At 41.7% G+C, this 14,901-nt stretch overlaps 1 protein-coding gene and 1 long non-coding RNA gene across 2 annotated transcripts in view; one reads left to right on the top strand and one right to left on the bottom strand.

Annotated features, from left to right (window-relative positions):
- Positions 1-14,901, top strand: part of SPATA17 (spermatogenesis associated 17) — a 330,558-nt gene that overhangs the window by 272,669 nt on the left and 42,988 nt on the right. The window contains exon 8 of the mRNA XM_073671928.1: positions 3,908-4,056. Within this exon, the coding sequence (XP_073528029.1) occupies positions 3,908-4,056 (149 nt within the window). The remainder of the gene's footprint in view (positions 1-3,907; positions 4,057-14,901) is intronic.
- LOC141257422 (uncharacterized) overlaps positions 1-14,901 on the bottom strand; it is a 56,907-nt gene that overhangs the window by 33,614 nt on the left and 8,392 nt on the right. The window lies entirely within an intron of this gene.

Genomic DNA, 14,901 nt, shown 5'->3' with positions numbered 1-14,901 from the left:
AGACTCAACTCGATAACAGTTTGTAATGCTATAGCAAACGATGAGCAAATCACGAGGTCTGAGAAGCAGTAGATGCAAGTTTTAGAATCATCGCAGAAGATTGTACCATAATGTAAGTACGGTAACTAATTATAGTTTGTAATGCTTATAGCAAATGATGGTTAATCAACATAATCAACATAAGAAAATTGTAGAATCCACAGCAGTTTGCAGTATAATGAGAACAGACTCTAATAACAGTTTGTAATGCTTATAGCAAACAATGGGTTAACAAGAAGCAGTTTGTAGGGCAGATGCAGCTGAAGGAACTAGATGGTGGCTAGTCCAAGCCACACGACAAATGAAAACAACGCTACACTGTCTGAGTATTAAAACGCCTCAAGTGTGTCTAAGTGGACTTTAAAGGGCCTTAGATGATGTCATTGAGGCACACTGGGCAACTTGTAAAGCCCAACATGGAGCACAGCAAAGGACATCAGCCATAGGAGTAGGGAGCAGAACCCGGCCTTGAAGTGAAGCTGAGACAGGTGTGTAACCAAAAAGTTGGGTGAGTGGTGAATACTTTTTCATTATACTGTATGTAACGCTAATGCCGGCATTCCTGCATGTTGCCACTCCCTCCTCCCAGCAGGGACGCCAACATACTCACTGCCCCGGCCGTTCGGCGGTGTCTACGTTTCCTGAATGGCTTCCTAGTCTCCTGGGCCCGCACAAGGTGGTGGCTGTCTCCCGGTGGCACACTTAGTGCGCTCCCCGCCTCTTAAAGGGGTAGCGCGTGCACTTTGAATCTGCCCCCAGCCAATAGCTGGCAGGCATCTAGTATTTAAGGCACGCTTCCTTGTAGGGAGGTGCCTGTACAATTCCCTCCTTAGTGTTCGTTTGAGTTTGTCCCTGCTAGTTAGTTGTCAGGTCCCTGAACCGATTCCTGAACCGGTTCCTGAACCTATTCTGTTAGTACCTGAACCTGTTGCTGGACCCGCTTAGTCTGAACCCAAACCTGTACCTGTTATCCATGTTACCTGAACCTGAAGCCGCTCTGGCGGAACCTGAGCCTGAAGCTGCTCCAGCAGTACCTGAACCTGAAACCGCTCCAGCGGTACTTGAGCCTTACACTGCTCCGGTGGTACCTGAGCCTGACACTGCTCCGGCCGTACCTGAACCTTAAACCACTCTGGCGGTACCTGTGCCTGACACTGCTCTGGTGGTACCCAAGCCTTAAACCGCTCTGGCGGTACCTGAGCCTGAAACTGCTCTGGCGGTACCTGAGCCTGAAGCCGCTCCAGCGATACCTGAGCCTGCAGCCACTCCGGCAGAACCTGTACCAGTGTCGTCCTGTCAAGTGTTCCAGGATCCGTTCATTCTGAATTTGCACCAGTGGTCCATCCTGTCAAGTGTTCCAGGATACGCACTGTCTGAAACTGCATCAGTATCCAGTTCTGACTTGGACTTCGAGTCTGTGTCTGCGATCCTGACCCTTGGGGTCAACTGTCGCAGGACCGGGGCTGCCCTTGGAGTGATACCTGGCAGCCACCTGCAGCTCAATCCTAACGCCACCATCAGAAGTGTAACGTATGTGGTAGAGGATCCACTGTGTTGTGGACCGAGGAGAGCCTGGAGGGGTGTGATTAAGCAAACACCTGACTCTTTGCTAGAGCCCCTGATGGCGTGGTTAGACTTGGCTTCAGATGGACGCCAGGTGCCACTCCAGGACAGACGTCGGACACTCGGCAGCTGACCCTCAAAGTGGTAATAAGCTTGAACGGCCAGCAATTGATGGAACAGGCAGGCGCTGGGCAGGTACTGGCTGAGATCGCTGGTATACAGATGGACACGGCAGGTGCTAGTTAGCATGGCTGGAAAACAGGAAGGTACAACAGGTACTGGTGGGCACGGCTGGAATACAGACAGGCACGGCTGGTATACAGACTAGCACAGGGGACCTGACAACTAGCAAGCGTGCAGAAAAACTGACAGAACATGTTGCTTAGGCACCTCCCAACAGGTGGAGGTGCCTTAAATAATAAGTGTCTAGCAGCTATTGGCTTGCTGCACTTTAGGACAATGCACTCTGTCTTTTTTATAGACCAGAAGTGTGTGTGCGCGCCCTAAGCTCAGTGCCCGGGGATCTGCCAGATTTGTGCAGACTCCGGGAGACCGCAACTGCAGGAGGAAGTGGGGGCCGAGGGTTGGGGCAATGAGTGAGTCGGCGTCCTTGCCAGAGGACAAGAGAATGGGAATCGCACAGGGATGCCGGAGCTACAAGGAGCTCTTCCAAAAACCAAGTGTCTGCTTAGCCACGCCCCTCCAAGGATAAGTCCAGACCATGGTGCAGTGGGTCCACAGTCCATGTGCGTGACACTGTATATGGCAGTGGACACTACTTTTATTGATGTCCTGCCCCATTTTCAATAAGCCCAACCTTGTTTAGATCAGTCCTGTATGCCATGAAGTGCATCCTTGGCTTCCGTGATATGATTCATCTGATCTCCAGTTCATGTACAAGGTCAATCAAAATATATCCATGGCCAAGTTTAGTGCACCATGTTTAGAGACTACTACTGTTAGTTACAGTTGTATCAGAAAATTGCAATATGACTTTTTGATGTTTTTCTGGGTTCTGGTGCTTGCTAAGCTTTGGAATTTGGCTCATCATAGATATTACCTAGGAATACTATACATCCACCCCCAACATTGACAGAACCACTTAAATATCAAATTACATTTTACGAGACAAAAAAAAATCTCCATTAAAGACCATGAAATATAACAACCTTCCTGTCCATCTGCTGAAAGTGCTGGATGATACTTATTTGCCATTTGTGTTATTTACGGTCTATAACTTTTATGGTAACTGGTTCCTATTATTGGTTTCTATTAATGTAAAACATAAGTGAGCAGAAATGAGGCGTGAATCGTCCCTTTTTTCTTTGTCTTTACTTTTAGTCCAGCTGTGACTGGTTACTGAAAAGCTATTAGAATATGTAGAAGTCAAGACAGGCTCCCGGCTTTGTTTGGGAAGGAGCCATGACAGCTATGTATGAAGGATCTGTTTTCATACAAATCTATATTAAATTCTGGTAGATCTGGCTAATATGGAAAATTATAATTGGCCTTGAAGGGTTTTACCAGAGTTTAAGAGCATATATGGGTATATGTGATCATTTGGTCACAGTCCCAATGGGCCCTTGCCCCATTTTGGCTTTAAATATGTTGAACATGTTCACCAGGCCCTATTATCTCTCCGGATCTGCCCTATGCCCAATGTTGATGCCATCTAGAGACTATGCCATTCTTACCATTAAAAATACCAGGACAGCACCAAAGCTAATGTGAATAGAATTTTCCATTTACATTACATTTCCAAGTACAATATTAGAAAATGTAAGTAAATCAAGGGGTCTGTCTTTTAAGGACCCTCATCTCTTGGTCATAGCAAAGACCAGCTACAAAGATTGTTTCTCCTGCTCTGGAAGACCCAGAAACGTGCAATACCCTGTTTGCCCTGGAGAGGCACTGCAGTTAAATGAAAGACTTGCCAGTAGGTTTCTCCACATTTTATAGCTAACGATCTGTGATCAGTGGATCTTTTTATCTCTTTAAGAAAAATTTAATTGTTCAAAGTTTACAGACTCTTTAAGATATTAATTTTATAGGATTTTTTTTGTGTTTAAAAATGAATGTAATAATTATAATATATCAATAGAGATGTTATATGATATAATTAGATATATTGAACCAACACTAATATCATTTCAATATTTTCATGTATAACATTATTTAAAAGCCAATTCGTCAAAATATAGGGTTTCCCTATTTTTAGTTTTTCATCTACAGTTTTCCTAACATATTTTGACCGGATGTTCTTGTACCATAAAAACGATTCCATTTTAATCTTACTTTCCTACAGGGTCCCTTCCGTGACCCAGCAGAAGTACTCAGACAGCGTTACAAGCCTTTGGAGCCAACCCTAAGGGTAGCAACGTCATTTAGCTCTCCGGAAGAGGCCCGAGAAGAACTCAAGAGACTAGAATGGATGAAGGGTTTCCAGGAAGATAGGTAATTAAAGGAGATTTCTATTTTCATTTTATACAAAATCATTCCACCCTCTCCATACCACCTGATAGCTAAACTTCTGGACAACCTCTTGGTAGTGGAAATAACTGCCTTTTGACAATCAATCAGGTTTATGCATTAAGTAAGTATGGCCAGATCACAATTGTTAGATGCTCAAGCTATGTACAGATGTCCTTATATTTTCTCTCGGTTCGACATAGCCTGAGAACACGATTTTGCAATACTCTGTCAGGAGAGGTTTAAGCTATTAGTGTCTGCTGTATATGTGGCCACCAAATACTTGTGACGTGAGTTGCAGAAATAGTTACAAGCAACCAGCATCAATGGCACCTGATGAATACATTAAGAAGTTACTCATTATACTCCAGGATTGCTGCTATGTTATTTCCTGATGCATTGTATACTGTATATGTTTTCTATTTTTGGGGGGGGGGTGAAAAAGAACAGCAACGCAGTCAACCATCATGTCAGACATTCCGGTCACAGAGGTATAATATAGGAGACCATGGGTTTCACTGTACTTTAACTAGAGTTCACAGCAGAAATTCACATTCTTTTTACAATTCAAGAATCACTTTGAACGAATTGCTGACTTAGCCCATATAAAACTGAAATTAATTATCATTAGGCCATGTTCACACATTCAGTATTCGGTCAGTATTTTACATTAGTATTAGTACATGATTATCTCCTCCCTATCCCGTGAGATACAATGCCCTGAAATGGGAGCTGAGTAAAATAAAAAGTGGCCAGCTCCTCTCACCGGTGTGATTCTACAGGACCTCAGCCTTGGGACCATGGTTCCAGCTGGTGCATTGCAGACCTACTCCACTGCCCAACACTGAGCCCATGAATTTTTTTGGATAACCCAGGTTGGGAGAATCCGGTCACCTGGCCTCATACCTCGCTGTGCTCGGTCTCCTTCCTAAGCTTTTCGCTACCTCCTCTCAGTGGGTGCCCTTCAAAAGCGGAGTGCTGCTGATTGGGGTAGTTGGCCTTTCGCGGAGGTTCTAATCCCTGGTGAGCCATTGAAAGGATGAGACTCTGTCATTTGCACCATCTTGTGCCCTTGCTGGGAATGTAATATACAGTACAGACCAAAAGTTTGGACACACCTTCTCATTTAAAGATTTTTCTGTATTTTCATGACTATGAAAATTGTACATTCACACTGAAGGCATCAAAACTATGAATTAAGACATGTGGAATTATATACTTAACAAAAAAGTGTGAAACAACTGAAAATATGTCTTAAATTCTTGGTTCTTCAAAGTAGCCACCTTTTGCTTTGATGACTGCTTTGCACACTCTTGGCATTCTCTTGATGAGCTTCAAGAGGTAGTCACCGGAAATGGTTTTCACTTCACAGGTGTGCCCTGTCAGGTTTAATAAGTGGGATTTCTTTCCTTATAAATGGGGTTGGGACCATCAGTTGTGTTGTGCAGAAGTCTGGTGGATACACAGCTGATAGTCCTACTGAATAGACTGTTAGAATTAGTATTATGGCAAGAAAAAAGCAGCTAAGTAAAGAAAAACGAGTGGCCATCATTACTTTAAGAAATGAAGGTCAGTCAGTCCGAAAAATTGGGCAAACTTTGAAAGTGTCCCCAAGTGCAGTTGCAAAAACCATCAAGCGCTACAAAGAAACTGGCTCACATGAGGACCGCCCCAGGAAAGGAATACCAAGAGTCACCTCTGCTTCTGAAAATAAGTTTATCCGAGTCACCAGCCTCAGAAATCGCAGGTTAACAGCAGCTCAGATTAGAGACCAGGTCAATGACACACAGAGTTCTAGCAGCAAACACATCTCTTCAACAACTGTTAAGAGGAGACTTTGAGCAGCAGGCCTTCATAGTGAAATAGCTGCTTGGAAACTACTACTAAGGACAGGCAACAAGCAGAAGAGACTTGTTTGGGCTAAAGCACACAAGGAATGGACATTAGACCTGTGGAAATCTGTGCTTTGGTCTGATGAGTCCAAATTTGAGATCTTTGGTTCCAACCACCGTGTCTTTGTGCGACGCAGAAAAGGTGAATGGATGGACTCTACATGCCTGGTTCCCACCGTAAAGCATGGAGGAAGAGGTGTGATGGTGTGGGGGTGCTTTGCTGGTGACACTGTTGGGGATTTATTCAAAATTGAAGGCATACTGAACCAGCATGGCTACCACAGCATCTTGCAGCGGCATGCTATTCCATCCGGTTTGCGTTTAGTTGGACCGTCATTTATTTTTCAACAGGACAATGACCCCAAACACACCTCCAGGCTGTGTAAGGGCTAGATGACCAAGAAGGAGAGTGATGGGGTGCTACGCCAGATGACCTGGCCTCCACAGTCACCAGACCTGAACCCAATCGAGATGGTTTGGGGTGAGCTGGACCGCAGGGTGAAGGCAAAAGGGCCAACAAGTGCTAAGCATCTCTGGGAACTCCTTCAAGATTGTTGGAAGACCATTTCCGGTGACTACCTCTTGAAGCTCATCAAGAGAATGCCAAGAGTGTGCAAAGCAGTCATCAAAGCAAAAGGTGGCTACTTTGAAGAACCTAGAATATAAGACATATTTTTAGTTGTTTCACACTTTTTTGTTAAGTATATAATTCCACATGTGTTAATTCATAGTTTTGATGCCTTCAGTGTGAATGTACAATTTTCATAGTCATGAAAATACAGAAAAACCTTTAAATGAGAAGGTGTGTCCAAACTTTTGGTGTGTACTGTATGCTGTTAACTATCGGAGTGTGGTACCCTTATTATGTGTTGTCTGAGTAGTGTTCTGCCCACGGGGAAAGGAGAGCGAGCATTCAGTGGGATGAGCCCCGGCCAGTGCGCTGTTTGTAAGCAGGGCTGTGGAGTCGGAGTCGTGGAGTCAGAGTTGGAGCCGGTGTCATGGAAATTGAGGAGTCGGAGTCGGAGGTTTGGCTTACCGACTCCACAGCCCTGTTTATAAGGACAGCCGGGCCAGCGGACGAGAGCACCCACTGACCCTCGTGTCTCCACATAAACTACTTGATGAATTGGAGCCTTTATGTTCACAAAACGTATAATCTGGCAAATGTAACACATGTGCAGCTCCCAGAATTTTGGAAGAAATTCCTTCATGCCCATCTGTTGTGAGCACGAGTCACTGTGTTATTGTCTTGACATGTAGTCGGTCTGTACATTGAGGGAACCTACTATATGGGCTGTGTCCATTCTGACGAGACTGCTCATTAAGGGTATGCAGCCTCGCACTGCGGTTGTCCACAAGGCGGATTCTCCACCTACTTGTAGCGAGCCAATGGCCTCCTAATTTTGTGGCTTCTCCCTTTTTGTTCACTTTTGGTAACTGGTCATCTGGAACCTGATACCTCATTGTCACCATCTTGAGTGTTAATTCTGCACCTGAAGACGGTTCGTCTTTAATGTTTGAGTTTTCAGTCTTTGTAATTACTCACATTGTACGGAGCATTTCATAATCAAAAGAGGCTTTTTAAGTTCTACTAATAAATTAGCTCACCCCATTAATACAGAATACTCCACTGCAAGCAGTAAAATGAGAGATAGTCAATGAGCAAATCATATTTTACAAATGAGCGCCCTGGGGCACGGTTAAAGATGATTACCCGCGTTTGATCCAGAATTCCTCTGTCTTTTGCAGTTAATTTCCACTGGATATTTACAAAGCTGCGCCTTCATTTTTTTTTTCAGCTTAATTTTTCTAATGATGCTATGTTTTTTTAATAACACTGGGGATGAAGATATTAAGACTTTGTATAATTAACAAGTTCCAACTTCTTCCGAGGTTCTTGACTTTCTCTTTTATTTATAAAATGAGGTCATTATAGTTTCATCTATTAAAGCCAGAATGATCGTATTTCACTCCTCTACATATTAAAGATTGTGCTTCCGGTTAAATTGTGAAAAAATTCAACATTTGGGTCCCAAGAAGCCAAAGCACCAGGGTATTTGTAGCATATTATCTCTCACTATCGTAACCCCTTCTCATCCCCTGCCATAAACGTACAGCGCTGGGAGACAGTAATTTTTACTTTTACATAAGTATAACTTTTGTCCCCCAAGCGAGAAGTAGTAGACACCTTGGGTTGCATCAGCCTTGGCTTGGGTGAAATTGAGAAGTGGAGAACCCTTGATCCCCCTTGCTTTTCTGCTTTAAACCTTCTAAGGCATATATGTCAAACTCTGCCCCTTGGGCCAAATCTGGCCCGCAGAGTAATTATATTTGGCCCGGCGACACCAGAACCACCAACCCTATGCGGGGCCATTATTCTGTATGGAGGACTATGTGGGGCCCATTATACTGTATGGAGGACTATGTGGGGCCCATTATACTGTATGGAAAGCTATGTGGGGCCATTATACTCTTTGGAGGACTATGTGGGGCCCATTATTTTGTATGGAGGTTTGTGTGGGGTCCATTAATCTGTATACTGGTTGGCCCGTGGCTTTGCCCAAGTTTTTCATTTTGGCCCACTGTGTGTTTTGAGTTTGACATCCCTGTTCTAGAGGTATTTTGACGTTACTGGACACCAGCTGTAAATCAGTGTTCTGCAACACCAATCCTAAAGAGCCACCAGATCATGTTTTCAGGATTTTTTTTTAGCTTGCCACAAGTTTCCTAGCTTGCCAGAAGTTTCTGCCCCCATGCACTGCTCTGACTTTCTTATTGGACACAAGCATCCTCCTCTGCTATTCTCTAGGTTCAACCTTGTCCTTCATCGTCAGCCAAGGACCAGTGGACTTAGGGTTATCATGGAGCTTCGCAACACTCCTTAGTAATGAAATCCTGAAAATATGATTTGTTTGTGGCTCTTCAGGACTGGAGTTGGGGCATATTGCTCTAAATAGTCATAGCTAACAAATAGTGGAATTTGAGATCTGAGGCCAAGGTGAGAATCGAAAGGCATTGTCTGACAAGCTGAGGTCAGGGCAAGAAGACTTCTGTCGATATAGTGGTCAAACAGAAAGGTATGGCAAGCAGCAGAATAATCATGGTCAAAGTACAAAACAGGTGAAAAAATGATAGACTTCACTGAAAAACACATTGGCATGGGAACTATAGAATCTTATTTTTCAAGCAAGGAGTGTTGAGGAGCTCCATGAATATCTTAAGTCCACTGGGCTTTGGTTGACGAAGAAGGACAAGGGCGAACCTAGAGACATCCAGAGGAGGATGTTTGTGGCCATCAGTCAGAGCAGAGCATGGGGGCAGAAACCTCTGGCAAGCTAGAGACCTGTGGCAGCAACTTCAATAGTGAGACTACACGAGAGGAAGAAGGTTGTTGTAATTTAAATCAGTATTTTTATGACAACATCTGAGATTATAGAAATCTTCAATCTTAGGCATTAACATTTGTGATGCCATGAGTAGTAGCAGTTACGGTATCATAAAGAAGTGTGGCTGCTTTACCACTTAATCATCGGCCCCAACAATAGTGGCTGTTTTTGGGGACCGCCATGGGTCTAACCAATGACTGTTTGAATGCATATTAGGACTTACCTAGGGTAAGTCCTGACCCCGGCCTAATTGCATGCACTATTGTATTGTATTGGTGTGCCAATGCAGTATAATGGAAAAATCAAAGTAAAAAGTAAAAGTCACCATGCGAAAAACAAAAACTATGTGAAAATTTTTTATAAAAACTCTTTCTATTACTGTAAATACAAGTAATAAGACATAAAAAGATACATATTAGGAAATCCCTTAACACAACCCATAAAATAATTCGTAATTTGCTTAATGAAATACAAAACATAAAAAAATACCAAAATGCAATCGGAATAAATTATTTTTGGGCATTATGGTAATATAAAAATTACTAGAAATTAAAGGGAACTTATAAGAAGCTTACACCCCTATGCAGTACCACTGACCTGGTAGTTATTTTCCTGCTGTCTGTGCTTAGTAGAGCCAGACTAATTTATAAATCGAGAAATTATACAAAAAAAATACACTCCAAAGCACTAAAAACAAGAGCTCAGCAAAACGTTGAAAAAGTTAAAGCTGCCAGAATGTGCTAAGGCAAAAATAGAAAAAAAATGCTGCGTCCTAAAGGCCAAAATTAGCTGTGTCCTTAAGGGGTGATAGGAAATGTAATGTCAGAAAATGAAATATTCTTTAAATAAACTTTTTTATGTTAGTCTTTTTTAACTCCTACTGCACATGCTCACAACACTTGCAATCATTTTTTTCACCATGCCTGTGTGCCTGCTGTAAAGCAATTTTCTGAAACTGCTGTTGGAAGAGCTCAGTCAACATGACGCGGCCCATAATCTTTTAAATAAAACATAAAAAAAATATAATTAGAAAATCATCCCAAAAATCTAAAGAGGGAACAAATCATATGTAATAAGTATTTAATTGTTCATAATAACACTTCTCTCAAAAAAATGTTAATTTGTGATTTTTCAAGAAATCTGCAACGATACGTTTCAATGCTTTTTGTAAACTTGTCAAAATTTCATCGCTATGCCCGCACTTCATGTTATTGCTTCTTCAACGGGAGTGTCACAGCAAAACAGAAAAATGCTTCATCCTAGTTAAAGGACTTAGGGCCCAAATCATTATTGCATTTGTGCCTTTTTTTTCTAGATTTTGGAGTTTTTTTGCCTATTTTTTATTTGCACCTTATTCTTCTTTTAATTTGTACCTTTTTTTAAAGCAGATTTTATGTCTGTTCACCTGTTTTTTTTTTTTTTTATTTAACATTGTGGGGAAGGGTTTTGGATTTTCAGATGTTTTCAACTGATTCATCAATTCAGCAACTTTTTAAAAAGTCACAATCTATTCGTGCAAATGTATTCCAGCCCCCTCTCGGAGTAATTCTGTACATTTCCAAATTTTAGCAATTGTACGACTAAGTTGTAAAAAATAAGTTGAAAAAAGTTAAGGACAAAAATGCACCATTTTGAAGAATTTGGAGCAAAAATGAATACCACAAGGCAAAAAAAAAATTAAACCACCACCGCAAAATTATATATCGTGCCCTTAATTAGAAAGTTGTAAATTGTCTCAAAACTTCTAGGGGCCAATCCATCAAGAATGGCATATCTCTCCAGGGATTGGAGTAGTATTTTCGGCAAACAAAATTCTGGAACTTTTGATGAAACGGATGGGCAGGCGGGCATGGCCACACACTGGCTCATCCCCAGCTCCGACCATATTGGCGGAGCCAATTCAAATTGTGGTGAAAACGACAAAAGTCGCAACATTTTTTAAACTTTTCTAAAGCTTTTCAAAGCTTTTACGCTAAATCGGCCCCTAAGTTCCCAAGAATTTTTAAGATTTATAAAAGGAAGGGATGGAAGAGTTAAAGTAGCAGTATGGTGTGCAAAAGGTTTTGAGAAATAAAATATGGAGAGATTTGACTTGTAAAATGAAGTGGGGAAAATAAGTATTTGATACACTGCCTATTTTGCAAGTCTTCCTGCCTACAAAGAATGGAGAGGTCTGTAATTTTTATCGTAGGTACACTTCACCTGTGAGAGACAGAATCTAAAAATAAAAACCAGAAAATCACATTGTATGATTTTTACATAATTAATTTGCATTTTATTGCATGAAATAAGTATTTGATGCAATAGAAAAACACAGAGGTCAGACGTTTCCTGTAGTTCTTCACCAAGTTTGTACACAATGCAGCAGTGATTTTGGCCCACTCCTCCATACAAGTCTTCTCCAGATCTTTCAAGGTTTGGGTCTGTCGCTGAGCAACATTGAGTTTCAGCTCCCTCCAAAGATTTTCTATTGGGATCAGGTCTGGAGACTGGCTAGGCCACTCCAGGACCTTGCAATGGTTCTTACAGAGACACTCCTTAGTTTCCCTGGCTGTGTCATGCTGGAAGACCCAGCCACGACCCATCTTCAATGCTCTTACTGAGGGAAGGAGGTTGTTCGTCAAAATCTTGCGATACATGATCCATCAATCCTCCCTTCAATACGGTGCAGTTGTCCTGTCCCCCTTTGCAGAAAATCACCCCCAAAGTATGATGTTTCCCCCACCATGCTTCATGGTGAGACGGCGTTCTTGGGGCTGTACTCATCCATCTTCTTCCTTCAAAGACGACAAGTGGAGTTGATACCAAAAAGTTCTATTTTGGTCTCATCTGACCACATGACCATCTCCCATGCCTCTTCTGAATCAACCAGATGGTGATTGGTAAACTTCAAACAGGCCTGGACATGTGCTGGCGGGAGCAGGGTGACCTTGCGTGCCCTGCAGGATTTTAATCCATGTCGGTGTAGTGTGTTACTAACGGTAATATTTGAGACCGTGGCCCCAGCTCTCTGCAGGTCATTGACCAGGTCCTCCCTTCTAGTTCTGGGCTGATTCCTCACCTTTCTCAATCATCCTTACCCCACGTTGTGAGTTGTTGCATGGAGCCTCAGACCGATCAAGATTCACTGTCATCTTGTGTTTCTTCCATTGTCTAATAATTGTGCCAACAGTTGTTCCCTTCTCACCAAGCTGCTGCCTATTGTCCTGTAGCCAATCCCAGCCTTGTGCTGGTCTACAATTTTGTCTCTGGTGTCCTTAGACAGCTCTTTGGTCTTGGCCATGGGAGAGTGGTTGGAGTGTGATTGATTGAGTTGTGCGGACAGGTGTCTTTTATACAGGTAACGAGTTCAAACAGGTGCAATTAATACAGGTAACGAGTGCAGAGTAGGAGGGCTTTATAAAAAAAATGAACACGTCTATGAGAGCCAGAATTCTTGCTGGTTGGTAGGTGATCAAATAATTATTTCATGTAATAAAATGCAATTTATTTATTTATTTAAAAATCATACAATGTGATTTTCTGGATTTTTTTTTTACATTCTGTCTCTCACAGGTGAAGTGTACCTACGATAAAAATTACAGACCTCTCCATTCTTTGTAGGTGGGAAAACTTCCAAAATCCGCAGTGTATCAAATACTTCTTTTCCCTACTGTATATTCAATTCTGACTACATTGCCATATTTCTCACCATGTAAAAGAATGCAACAAACTTCAATAGTTGTTTTTTTTTCATTGACGTCTTGAATCCTTTGCACCATGGATGCCTATGTCTCCATAACGCAGCGCCATAAACAAGTTTTCCAGTAGACTGACGCCTTTGATTTCCTTTTGTGTCTGTTAATAATCAGATATGACACGAGTACATATTGTATTCCCATCGCCACACAGTGCAATTTCTCGTATGTTCTAAGGCAGATTTCTCCAGCGCCTGCCGTGGCTTTTCAGCCATAGGATCCCAAGAGATAGCAAATTTTCTTTCATGTCGGAGCATAAGAAAAATGTACTATTAAAATGCAATTCAGAAGTGATAAAAATTGTAAGTGTGGCAGCCGGCTCACAGCACCTCTTCTGTATACTCAGGGACATTGGGGCCACATTAATTTTTTCACTGATGTCCATCCCATGTGCAAATTAGCCTCGCAAGTAGTATAATCTGTCTTGTATGAGTGCTGCAGATCCCAGGAGGATATACATGCTTCTGCGCTGTTGTATAATTTAAAGCTAAATTAACTAGATTTAATTGCAGGATTTGTTAGCCTTTCATCAAATGTTTCTTAAAACAATGCCTTTAGTTAGGAGTTTTTTTTTTTATTTAACTTTCTATTCTTTTTTTAAAATAAGCAAAAACAATAAAAAACTTTTATCTGAGAACGTTTCCATCAGCAACAAATAAATTGTTGTTACCCTTTTAGTATAATCCTTTTGATTCAACATTATGATGCGGGCCCTAAAAATTATTTATATAACTTGTATATTTTTTATTTTTAGACGCATTACTTAAGAGGACATATCATTTGATTTGACATAAATGTATATATATATATATATTTTAACCTGGTGTGAATGCCGCTGTTCTCCTGAATCCAGCATTGTTTTTCTTTTTTCTCTGCGCCTCTCCATTCATAAGATACGGCCCCATCTTCCCTGTATGTACAGCTACTCTTATTAGCCAAGTGGGTGTGATACTCAAGAAGACTCCTACAGAGACCACACCTCCTTGGATAAAGGCTAAGCTTATGCAAAGGGATGAGAGGCCATATCTCAGGAACGGAGAGGCGTAAGAACTAAAGAAAAACAACGCCGGATTCAGGAGAACAGCGGCATTTTCACCAGGTAAAAAAATAGATATTTAATGGAAAGTGACATGTCTTTAAATTAATTATTTATTTTTTAATAATTTTAGGACCGGTTAGGTCTTCTGACATTCTGTTTTAGAAAATAGATGTATTCCACTTTAAGAAAACAACAGAAGTCTGTATTGTGTTGTCCATATGTTATTCTTCCTGAAAATTAAAAAATAAATTGACCACTCCCCCATGTATAAAGGGTGTGTCACTATATGTGAACACACACCCTGTTGACAAAGGCAATTATAACAATGGGCTGTCATTTTTGTTATATATTTCCAGGAGGAATAACAGAAGAATGTCAGTCCTAAGATAAGATGTTCGAGTGACTGTAATGGGGTGCATTCAAAGATTTGTCCCATGTTCTGTGTTCACAATCGCACCGCTCTTATGTCTGCTGGTTGTAAAGGGAGTGGTGCGCTCCTAATGATTGACAGCTCGGATCAGCAGCATGGTTGCACTGCAGCCCAAATTGAGCGTAAGCCAAGGCATCATGGGAGGAGGGTATGGGCATTGAAGTGGTTCGGAGAAAGCTTCACATCAGCGCTTACAAGCTTTTGTAGCAAGAGCTTGCAAGCATTGTGCTTTTTGCCGAGGAGACTGCCCATCACCGATAGACTACAGAGGTAGCCAGTAACCTAGGCAATGAGCGCCATACATCAGTATTAAAATTAAAAATTACAATTTTACAAGCAATTTGCA

Source organism: Phyllobates terribilis, unplaced genomic scaffold (assembly GCF_046119375.1).
Source record: "Phyllobates terribilis strain yellow unplaced genomic scaffold, ASM4611937v1 Scaffold_3__8_contigs__length_932513732, whole genome shotgun sequence".
NCBI lineage: Eukaryota > Metazoa > Chordata > Amphibia > Anura > Dendrobatidae > Phyllobates > Phyllobates terribilis.
This window is presented reverse-complemented; position numbering and strand designations above follow the sequence as displayed.